Source organism: Pundamilia nyererei, unplaced genomic scaffold (assembly GCF_000239375.1).
Source record: "Pundamilia nyererei isolate P.nyererei 1_Seehausen unplaced genomic scaffold, PunNye1.0 scaffold00075, whole genome shotgun sequence".
Taxonomy (NCBI): domain Eukaryota; kingdom Metazoa; phylum Chordata; class Actinopteri; order Cichliformes; family Cichlidae; genus Pundamilia; species Pundamilia nyererei.
Genome location: NW_005187476.1, coordinates 1,640,025 through 1,651,953, shown reverse-complemented (window position 1 = coordinate 1,651,953; position 11,929 = coordinate 1,640,025). Strand labels below are relative to the sequence as shown.

The 11,929-nt window shown below is 41.9% G+C and overlaps 2 protein-coding genes across 5 annotated transcripts in view; both read right to left on the bottom strand.

Moving 5' to 3' along the window:
* Window positions 1-264: 264 nt before the first annotated feature.
* timm10 (translocase of inner mitochondrial membrane 10 homolog (yeast)) lies at window positions 265-3,985 on the bottom strand. Its single transcript, XM_005737385.1, has 2 exons — window positions 3,734-3,985; window positions 265-1,367 (listed from the first exon to the last, which is right to left on the bottom strand). The coding sequence occupies exons 1-2, from the start codon at window positions 3,802-3,804 to the stop codon at window positions 1,172-1,174; spliced, it is 267 nt and encodes an 88-aa protein (XP_005737442.1). The 5' UTR covers window positions 3,805-3,985; the 3' UTR covers window positions 265-1,171.
* Window positions 3,986-4,911: 926 nt separating this feature from the next.
* LOC102199475 (uncharacterized) overlaps window positions 4,912-11,929 on the bottom strand; it is a 12,950-nt gene continuing 5,932 nt past the window's right edge. For 3 of the 4 annotated variants that reach the window (XM_005737382.2, XM_005737381.2, XM_005737383.2), the window contains 3 exons: window positions 10,103-10,568; window positions 7,152-8,933; window positions 4,912-5,655 (listed from right to left, as the gene is read on the bottom strand). In XM_005737382.2, coding sequence (XP_005737439.1) covers window positions 5,333-5,655; window positions 7,152-8,933; window positions 10,103-10,568 — 2,571 coding nt within the window. In that variant the 3' untranslated portion in view covers window positions 4,912-5,332. Of the gene's footprint in view, window positions 5,656-5,736; window positions 5,815-7,151; window positions 8,934-10,102; window positions 10,569-11,929 lie in introns of all 4 variants that reach the window. The other variant, XM_005737384.2, reaches the window with a different exon arrangement.

Sequence of the window (11,929 nt, the reverse complement as noted above, 5' to 3'; positions counted from 1 at the left end):
AACCAGGAAAGAGTTCTGTGATCATGTTTCAGAATTCTTCACAGAAAATTTCATATCAACAAAACTTTTAGAACCTTTTTTTTTTCAAAATGTAGAAAAACACTATGTTGTATCTGTAATAATCACTCGAGATTTCATTGTATTTCATCTTATAGTTACTGTATATTCATTCACACACACTGTTGTCCACATACTGCACGAGAGTGAAGTCGAACCATACCACAAACCTCGTGTGAGGGCCAGAATAAATACTTCCAACACTCATGAAGCTAGGCTGCACGATGACAGCGCTTTATTAGAGTTAACAGCACACTGTGCAGCTTCTCTGCAGTGCAGATGAAAAGCTGTGTCACTGTGGTTTAAACATGAAGAAAAAGAGACACGCACACTAAAACATGGTCCACTGACACACAGCACAACAGTCTACACAAGCATGACAAAATGAGCAAAGTTCAGGCATTGGTTTTTTGTTTTTTTTATCTGAGCTGTTAAAGACAAAGAACCAACCAGGGTCAAAAGAGTAAACTATGAATAGTACAAAAAAGACATTTTGGCTCAGCCCATAATGAATTCTGTGCATGCCCTGACCCATGATTCGCTGTTTCTGAGGTGTTGCACAGGACTGACATGTCTGCATGACAGACAACTGTAAATAAACTAGTTCCACGGGTTGAACTGCAGCTTTGCAAAGAGTCTATATTTACTTTCAGTGCCTTCCAAAACCAAACAAGAAAAATCTGACCCCAGTTCAAAGGGTGAATTGAGATAAAGATTAAAGTTGAATCATTCTTTGCATTTGTCTGGACCTGTCACATTTCTGGTTTCTAGCTTTCTGGTGTTACGCGTCAGAGGCCTTTCTCCTTTTCAGTCAGATTTTCAGGTGACTTCGAGAGTCCAGGCTCAACGTACAGAAAGTGGAAAAGATCCAGAGTGTCTGGTCCACTGTGAGTAGTTTCAACATGTCCTTATGCTGCTGATCCACCAAGTTTCTGAGGAAGAGGCAGTTTCTCTCAGCGGGCCCTCGACAGCATTAACTCCACACTTTTTTTTTTTATTTCCCACCCTTTAATTAAAATACAAGTCTCTCATTGTTTGAAGCCACACATGCTAACCCCATCCCCATGACCTTTTGATCCCACATCATTCTCCACTTTGTTTTCTTCATCCACGTCTATCCGCTCCCCACAGCCGCCTTCCTCATCATTTCCTCGTCCTGGACTGAGAGCTCCGTCAGCTTGCGTCCTAGCCGCTCGTGAAGGTCCAGATATTTGGCCACGCAGCGGTCCAGGCAGACCGACTCACCCTTGGTCAGCTCTGCCTCCTTATAATGTGGCGGTACGCACTTCCTGTGGCAGGCATTAGTCATTCTGAGAGGAAAGGAAGGAAACAGTCAAGATTCTTCAGTATTAAGAGTGATGATAAAAATACATTTTTAAAACATAACAAACGTGTTACTACATGATATATTCACGCATAAGCACCTTATTGTGGGGTCCCCATTATGACTTGCTTACAACAGTCACTTAGTAAAACAGAACAGCGCCATCTGCTGGAGTTATTTTGTGAACCTAAAGTTGGCTCTGAATACTCTCCTTTTAAAATTCATAGTTTCATATGACCTGATATAATAGTTATTTAATTTCATAAAGATGTTAAATTAACCAACTTTTAGGTCAAGAAAAGGTGCATTTAAGAAGAGTATTTAGAATTTCTGCAAATAAAATGTATTCTGGCTCATGTCACAGCAGAAATGTGCTTCCCGGTGTTGACACAGATCCTTCATCAGAGCAGGGAGAGACACAGATTCAGTTTAATTATATACTTCAAAGAAGAACTAGCAAAAAGTTAAATGGCAACTAATTACTTCCTTTGTCCTCAAAGTCTTCACAGGGATAAGCCCCGAGGACAGAATTTCATACATCCTTGCCCAACAAACACCACATGACCACCGACGGACATTAAACCCAGTTCCTCTTCACTGCAGGAGATTCACAAAGAGACCAAACTCAAAACACATGAAAGTCATCAACCTCTCATTTCATGTTGCTGAATGAGTCTATCCAACAGCACTTCATCTAGCCAAATGTCTTTTAATACAACACCATGCTCATCAGAAGAAGCCTTAAGTTCCTTCTGCAGGTCACCATCACCGTTTGCCTTAGGAGACACAGTGATGGTGACCTGATAAATCACATTTCAGTGGATTATTTCTTTAACCCGATTAAAATTATTGGTTAGGTTCTTCACATCCAGCCCCAGGATTCAAAAAACTGCAACAAGGCAGACGATAAGCCACGAACGCCTCTAACTGCCTGAAAGGCCCAGTTACTGTCACTGTTGTGGTGAACTACAAGAAACAGTTAAACTGTTAAAAACAGGCATTTTACACTATGTACTTCTAAAAGTACTGCCAGCATTGGGATACCAATACAATCCCCTAAATCTGAAACATCAACTTACTGATGTGTCAAAATGTTTCCTGTGAAAAGATACTAAACATAACAAACAAACATGACATGCCTCGCCTACCACCAGACCCAACTAAACAGAACAGCCCATCTGACAACGTCCAACAACTGTGTGACGCCATCACGTCAATACAGACCAAAATCTCTGAGGAATGTTTCCACCATTTATTTATATCTATGCTAAAGGCAAAGGGGGAATTATCACGTATGAGCAAGCACTAATCAGGTGGCCAGTAACATATCTTTAATGGCTCTAAGATGTTGCCAGGTATCATATGAATGTTGAGAAATTTTTAACTAGAATTTGATAGAATTATTGCTCACTTCCATCCACAAAATGTAAACAAACATTAGTATTTGGTTTATGGAGTGATGTCAATAACTGGGCGCCATCAAATTACTGCAGAAGAAAATCCCAGTAAGCTGATAGAGAGCCAAGAGCCAATCAAACCTCAGTCAAAAAAGTAAAGCAAGCAAACTGCTTGTTTCTTGATCTGAATGGTTGAACAAACCCATAACTCATTGCTCATGTATATTTATTCGTCTCTTTCAAGCCAAAAACACCTGCATAAAAGTACATAAACTATTTTCTTTGGCAACTGACTGAATCTGACTCAGTGGATTTTAACTGCAAGACTTTATTAAAAGCACATGAATGTATAATTTGTGCAAGGTCATGAAAGGATAAATATTAACCAGGCTCGTCTTTTCTTCATTCAGAGATGCAGGTCTGTGCTGCTTCTTCCAAGTATAAAAATACTTGTGATCAAAACCACTTAACTTAATATGAATGAATGTACTCTTACACAAGTGACGGCATTTAAGTAGATTACTGTGTTATGACACAAGGACACATCTTTATATTATGAGAAAAAGCCGTACTGTGCTTACACTGTAAAATTGTGACATGTGAAGTAAATTCAGTGAGTTAAGCACTAAACTCAGGCCTTTAATTTTTAGTCACTATAGCTCTTTTTAAAATAAATGCTATCCCACACTGGATTTAACCCTTGCCAGCCTTTAGTAGAAGCCACCCTTTGCCTTAAACATGCCGGCTGGTGGGCCTTTATAATAATGAGCTTCACCAGCAGGACACTTGCTCGCATTAACGATGAGCTGTACAGGCTCAACTTCACTAAACAGTAATTATCTTTGCACATTATTCTGGCACACTGTAAATACATGTACGTTTGACACATAAAAGCCGCGACACTTCACAGCAGACTGCTGTGGCTAGCTGAGAGGTTAGCTTGTTTGGGCTTTACCGGTTGTACATGTCAGCCATCATCTCCACCTCCAGCTCCGCCGCCAGCTGCTGCGCCTTCACAGGATCCATGGCTCCGCTTCAGTTCTGCTCACACCGGGTCTCGAACCACAAACACGCCGTCCCGCTGAGCCTCTCCTCCGGACAGCAAGCAAGGAGCAGTACCCGCTGCTTCTGTAACCTTCAAACCTGCACGAAAACACGTGTGTGCCGTTTCCCTCACACACTTCCGGTGACAATAAAGTTGGATTCAAAAAGCAGAAAGCGGAGGGAGCAGGAAGCGCGCCCTCTACAGGTGTGTGTGTGTGTATTTCTATTTGTCCAAAGTAAGATAAGAGCCTCACAGGGAAGTGAAGGACAAAAAACCTGCTTAAGTTCAAACTGAACATCAGAATGAGGAAGAAAGTTGGTTTGTTCTGTATTTCTGAAACTTCTGTCTCCATTTATTTATTCATGCTATTTGTATTTTATCTATTAGTACATATTAACCGGCATATGTGTGTGGACACCAGAGAAAGAATTTCATTGTACAGAGAAATGCTTTTCTTTGTACACATGACAATAAATGCTTTGAATCTTCTGAGATGTTCCAATGCAGAGAGATCAGAAAAAGATCAAATGTCCAGTGAGCACCAGCTCTCTGGGTAAAAATTTATTGTGGATGGCAGAGGACAAAGGAAAATGGGCAGACTGCTGCAAGCTGATGAGCAGGCAACAGTAACTCAACTAACCACCCGATGCTTGGTTTTGGGGTTGGAAAAAACTGCTTCGTAATTGGACGTCTCGGTTTCTTCTGCAGTATTTGGATGGTTCTGGTGTAAACATAAAAGCATAGATTTACCTTGCTTTGTGTGTCAAGTCCATCCCTTTATGACCACAGTGTACAAATCTTCAGCAAGACACTCAAAGGGCCTCCATAGATACCAGAGCTCAATCCAAAGTATTGCATTATAAATGTGTAGCTCATAAATCTGGGGAGCAAACCAGCTGTAACATGTGATGCTGTCATGTCAATATGGACCAAAATGGAAAAGGAATATTTCCAGCACTTTGTTAAATCTATGCCAATTAGAAGTCTAGCAAAATGTAACTAATAATGTGGCCAGTGAGTGTATATTCTGTAGTGCCCTCTTGTGTTCAGCTATGGTGCTTTTTAAAGAAAGCAAGCGGTCACATGAAAACGTTTAATAAACCATAATTATATTATGTACTGATGTACATAAAACAGTTTTACATATAGACTTAAAACAACAGAGCTTTTCCACAATGGAAACATACAGAGGGACATCACTGAAGGCCACTCAACTGCCTTTTCCTCTATTCATCAGACAATTTCGCTGAAAATGTAAAATTTATAAAATTGACAAAAGAAACTTTTTCTTTAGAATATTATTAAAGGAAATGAAACATCTTTTTGAACCGTATACAGAAGGAACTAAACGAAAACCCAAAGCGGTGAAAACATGAAGTGAAGAATGTAAAAATGAATCTTTATACGCAACTTCATGTGACATGTGAACATAAACACAACCAGAACAGAGACAGCATTAGAGTGAGAGCCGACCACTGGACGGGGTAGAAAATACACACGTACATGACGTTACTCTGCCTCGTCTCCAGTCACGTCAATCTCATTCACATCATCTTCCTCATCTTCATTCGGAGTCATGTCTATGTTGTTGAGGAACCCCTCACACTCTCTGGTCTGAGATGCTTTTTCTGGGGAGCAAACCAGAACATCCACCTCTTCTTCTTCCTCCTCCTCCTCCTCCTCCTCTTTTCCCTTTTTGTCTGTACTGGTTATCTTCACGGTCAAGGGCTGCAACATGAAGTCCAAAGCTGTGTTTTCTTCAGGTAGGAGGGTGTCACTGTGAGAGGAGCAGTCATCATTGAGGAATGGAGACCCCGTTGTATCAGATTTCCCTGTGCCACAGAAGGAGACTGTGAGGGTAGCAGGAGCATGTGCGTGCATGTTTGTGTGCAAGCAGAAAGAGGCATACTCACACTTTCCGATGATAAATAACTGATCAATAGTCAGCTGCCTCTAAAGCCAGCAGTGAGCTTTTGACGTTAGTGTCTCATCTGCAAACACCGTCAGCAAATAAAACACAAGATCAGCTGCCTTTCAAGTGATTCTGTTCTTGTTCTGCTCTGCAGCCCTCGAGAGCTCAGCGCACCAGCATGGACCAGCATCATCTCAATCGAGTGGCCACTGAGCTCACAGTGCATCTCCAGACCAAACAAGAACTTTAATCACCAGCTGAAGTCAAAAACAGTGGAGCAGAAGTCCATCCACCTAGACCAGGGGTGTGGAACTCCAGGCCTCAGGTTTTAGATGTGTCCTTGATCCATCACAGCTGATTTAAATGGCTAAATTACCTCCTCAACATCTCTTTACGTTCTCCAGAGGCCTGGAAATGAACTAATCATTTGATTCAGGTGTGTTGACCCAGAGCGATATTTAAAACCTGCAGGACACCTGCCCGTGAGGCCTGGAGTTGGACGGTGACCGCAACAAGAGCAACCTGGTCAGGCTGCCACCTAGTCTTGGTCCTCCACAGGAAGGAGCAGGGTTAGGTGGTTAGTTTGAAAATAACAGCTAGTAGATGACAGGAACCTGCACAGCCAAATGGAAAGAAAGTTTTATGGCATGCTTTAAATGCTCGAGTGCCATCCCACTGTTGTGACATAACTGAGGACATAAAAAAGGAAGAAACTAAATAGCAAAAGCAAACATGGACACATGCCTACAGAGAGAAGTTTACAGCGTTTCCTACACAAAACACTGCATTCTCCTTCCAAGGTAGATTTTTTTTGTAATGTAGTAGATCCACTGAGAAATGAAGGTGCCGTCCAACCAGACTGCAGGACAAACAGCACTTAAGTACATGTTGTTCATGCACTGGATCGTGCAACAGCACGTTTAAAAAAAATGGCCGTATTAAAGCTGATGTCTGAACAGATACTGAAATTCTGAGCAGACTTAAAAAGACAAAAAATATTAAAATGTAAATTTGCTCTATTGCAAGGTTTAACCTGAAATGATATTCAGTTTTTTTATTCGTTTTTTCTCTTTTTTTATGTCTAAATCTGCATCTACTTTAAGAAAAGTTTTTTGGTTTCTTGAAGTGAAACTATGCGGCTTTGCGTCAGCCCACATGGGGGCGACACAAACACCGTGCCTTAGCTCCAACGTGACAGTTTATGGTCTGTGTTTTTACAGTTTACTCCCATCTGCAAGAGACAAATGGCCTGAAGCCACAGCACACTATGCCAACCCATCCTCGGAGGTGCCTGTGTGATTGGCATAGAGCAGAAAAATCAATACTACCAATGTAATCATTCATTCTGAATAACAACCTTCAAAACAAAATCCAATTAATTTACCATGGCAACAGAAACAGCAAAATTCAAAGTACCTTCATAAGGACTTCCCAGTGGTCGCTCTCTCTCCGGTGTCACCTTGACTTCATCTTCTTCCACAACGTCTAAGGACACTGGGTGGTCTTCATCACCATCCAAACTCCTCTTCTCGCTCATACGACTGTTTGTCTCTGCAGACGGGCTCAAAAGAAGATTGTGATTTTTATCAACTGCGATGTTTGAACCTTTGTGATGTTCTTCAGAGTTTGTCCCGTCTTTAATGTCCACTCCTTTCTCCAATATGCCATCTGTGCCTGTTGCAGGTTCATGTGTTTCCTGGGTCTGTTTGGACTTCATTCTTCGTGCTTGTTGCCATTTAATAAGCTTCTGAATGTCCTTCAGAGTGACCACGTGCCGCTGATTCACTGTCCCTGGTTTTACGTTACAGTCATTATTGGTTTCTTCAGCCTTTTCAGTGTGCTCGACACTCGCAGTCTTCTTCACTGGGCTGACCTCCACCTCGCTCTCATTCCTCCTCCGTTTCCTGCACGTCCTCTCCATTTTTTTCTCCTCCTGCTCCTTTGGCAAGTCCCTGTCGACCTGCGCATTATCGACATTTTCATTGTTTTCAACAACGGCAGGAACACTTTGTGTAGAGTCCTCTACAGGTCTTATTTTTCGGGGTCTACCACGTTTCCTTTTCGCGAGCGAGACGCCATCCTGACTCACAAGCTGAGCTCTGCTGACGACAGGCTTGAAAATGCAAGGCGTTTCAGGTGGGGTTGTGTTATTTGCTGCCTCTTGAGATTTTTTTATAAAGCCCCTGGTCCTGATCCGAGACTGCTTGGTGCCAAAGGGTTTTTCTTCCCCAGTGTCAATGACGGGCAACATTTTGCTGGGTTTCCCTGGAAGTCCAGATGATAGTGCGTTTGAAGACCTGATAGCCACTTCTCTTTCCTTCAATAGCACATTGTTACTCGACAAACTCACTGAACAATTCTTTGTTCCATCACTGACTTTTAAATCTTTGTACGCAGAACAAGAACCGGTGGAGTCTTGTTGATCATTTGTGCGCCTTCTCTTCCTCCCGTCTCCTGTAGAGTCATCATGTCTATATTTGAAACTCTCCTTCAGCCTCCTGGAGTACGATTTTACTTCTGCTGCTGATTTTTTTCCTCTCTTTTTCAAGCTATTCCCTTTGCAACCTTCTGCACTGGTTCCTCTATTTGTTAAATGCAAATCCTTCTCCTGCTGCTCTTGCTTTGACTGGCAGCTGTGATCTGGATCTGGTGATGGAGATGTACTTTTATGACCTGTGCAAATGATGCTGCTAAAGGGAAACTGCAGTGAACCAGCGTTGTCCGAGAGCCAGGGTCTCCTACGTAAGGATGGCTGCTGCTGGACATCGTGTTCAGGGTTTGCTGAGTTGTTGAGTAGAGGCTGACCTTTAGCTGCAGATGAACTTGGCTCTAATGGGGAGAGACGCTGAGGAAGCCGCAAGTCATCCATGCAAGGTGAGGAAAAAGTGGGTTTAGACTGTGTCCCATCTCCATTTGGCAGAGGCAAAAACTCGAGACTCTGTTGATCATCTTGTGAGGATGGTGGCTGAAATGCTGGGTAATGGAGTTTCTGGCCTCTGGTGGAGAAAGCTGAAGACAGGGCTGAGCCTGTGGTTGTTTCTGGATACAGAGAATTTTGACTTTTGAATGGCGGCAAACCCCGGCAGCTCAATCCATCGATTTGCCATAAAGATCTGACAGCTGGGTTGCACTGGGGAGTCGGCTGCTGCTGCTGGATCAACTTGGGCTGGTTTGGAGCTGCAAAGCAACAATGGATACCTAACGAGCAAGCAGAAGGATGACTATCAATTCATCTTAAATACGTGAATTGTAAGCCCTGTATTTTTATAGACATTTTCTGTGACAATCAAAAAATCCAATTAAAAGTACCAATTAATAAGCTCCTGAAAACTGAGGAGGAAGGGCAGCAGGACGGGTAGCAGTGAGAGCACTTGAACTGAGACTTAAGTCAGGTTCAACTCAGTCTGCTTCTGTAATAACATGTAATGTGCTTTAAAAAAAAAAAAAGAAAGAAAAAGGTCCTACTGTGTTACTCTCTGAAAATACACCTCTGCCTTTTTAAAATCAATATAAAAAGGACAGAAGTCTAAAACAGTCGTCTACAAACTGCTCAGCCTCAGCTGTCCCTCCTACTCACATCCAGATCAAATCTGAGCATCTTCAACTGTGCAACATCCAGCTCCTGCACTTTTTTGCCCATCTCCAAACCACAAACCTGCTTTACTCCCAGTACCTCTACTATTTGCAGATTCACCGTTACACCCGTCTCCCTCTCATTCACACACATGTTCTTTTTTTGCCTCTACTGACTTTTTTATTTTTTATTTTATTTCTCTTCTGTCCAGGCTCTCTTCCACCTGCTCCCTGCTCTCAGTTAATTCTTCAAATTCATTTTCTTTGCAGAAACACTGAAAAGTTTAATCCAAGGAACGAAGAACTGTTTGAGGTTTCAGACAAAACAAGGTATAAAAAATAATAAAGACAAACTGTAAGGCTTTACATGTTGTTAAAATGTAACTAAACAAACACAAAAATCACCAATAAATGTTAAATGCTGAACAGTAAACTTCGGTACATTCGCAGTGAGGGGTGGTCAGGATTTTTGAGTCCTTATTCTAAAATTGATCAATGTCTTGTCTCAAAATACTTAAAAACAAACAAACAATCAACCCCAATACTGTTAAGATGTAATACACTACTGCATGCAGAAGGTGGCAGTAATGGACCTAAAAACTGTTTGCTAGCCACAAACAATAACAGGCCAGAAATGAGACCCTGGAGCCTGTGGAGCAGTGAGGAGAGATGCTAAGGAGTCTTTAACAAAAGAATAAAAATACAGAAAACAAAAAAAACTTACTACGGGTCTGTACAACTATTTCATAATGTGATATTAAAAATATATGTGTATTTACAAAGAAAGCTTCTACCTGTCTCCACTGACGTCTGGTTGCTTTGCGACTCCAAATCCTGAAAGAAAGCAACCTCTGCTGCACTGGCAACAGGATCCATCCGACCCTGGGCTGCGTCACCCTGCGAAACTGGGACTCGGCAAACATTGTGGCTCGACTCCAACTTCTTACAGTTACTCTCCAAGCTGGGCAGGATGTTCAGGCTCATCATGACGTCCTCTAACAGCTTCTCTATCTGCTCGTCACACTCGTCCGCAGAGCCCTGCGGCTGAGGCGCCGGCGCTGATTCAAGCTCAGTGTCGGGGTTTGAGGTGAAGCTGCTGCTGGAGAAAGACTGGGATTCAGAGGTGGTGTTGTGGTGTTGCTCTGGTTGTGTGGGAGAGCTGGTTACAGCAGGTGGAAGGTTCTGGATCTCTGGTTTCTGAACAGGGCATGGGGGGACAGGGGAGGGAGGAGGCTTGAGTTCCTCAGCATCTGTCTGTGGCTTTTTGAAAGATGAATAAGAAACCATTAAAACCATTACAAAATATCACCTTTCATTCAAACTTTAAAACAAAGGTGAATTCATCTGTCTGCAGATAAACTGGACTAACAAACTATTTTATTGAGGTGCTTCTCTGAAAATGAGTCCCCAACAGTTGCCTCCAAGTGCTTTATAATGTAGGCGAGGTAATAATAATAATAATACAGAGAAAACAACGACGGTTGAAACGTGATTGTCGGATTAGGGGCGACGGGACAAAGACTTTATTTTACCACTGAAATCTAAGTTTCATATCAAAGTTTGGATTTTCATTCCTCCAGTTGAAGTTATTTGATGAGAGCTGGAAAGGAAGACTGAAACCAGCTAAAATATTTAACACTCACTTCTCTGATCACCACAGTTTGAATAAAAAACGACTTCACTGTTTGCAGCACTCACAGGAAACAAGTGAAGAAAAAGAAATTAACTGGTGATCATGTCATTTTATAAACACTTTTTTCCAATTCCTGTTTTTCATATTCACATTAAACAATTGACAAATTTCTCGACACGTAAATAAAAACAGATACTGCTTTACCATCAAAACATCAGAGATTCTTGCAGTAATCTTTTACTCTTTACCAGGTAAAAGGATGGCAAAGTTTCCACAGAGCAAATATGTCTGCAGTGCTGCTGATCTCAGGGGGAGAACATGATGAAACGCACCTTCTTTCTGGTCGAGCCTGAGGCAACAGCCGAGCTAAACCTGCCCAGCTAAGGTTTTACACCACATTTACATCATACCGCTGCTGCTTACTTCTCACAGAGCACGGAGTGAGACTTTAACGTCTCACCAAACCATCGGCCGGGCCACGTGCACCTCCTCCTCCTCCTCTTCTTCAGCCTACTCTATTCTGCAGAAATGCACCTTCCCTCCTGCGGTCTCTATTCTTGTTGACAAATGGATATTTCTTGTTTCTTGCTTACCAGCGTGAGCTTAAGTTATATAAATGTTTAGTTGTCATGCTTTCATAGGTAATATTTCAAAACATTGCAAAACATCTGGCATCAAAAATAAGCTCCAATGCCAAGCAACAGTCTTCAAGCACATTTCAAAGTATAACAGGTATGATTACTCGTTTCTCAGGTCTCCAGCTGCCTGAGTCTATAACACAGTATAAACAAAGATTAAGAAGAAGAAGCTGGTTATTGTAAGGTTTTGAAAGGGCATCCTATTTTTTTATCAAAATAAAAGTTTTTATCACAGGGAATTCTTCCACTTCATGTTTCTTGATGTTCACTCGATTATGCCGTCTGTCAGACTCAGAACTGGGAATTTAAGTGATACTGAAATGTACTTTCCTAAATACTTCAAATCTCCC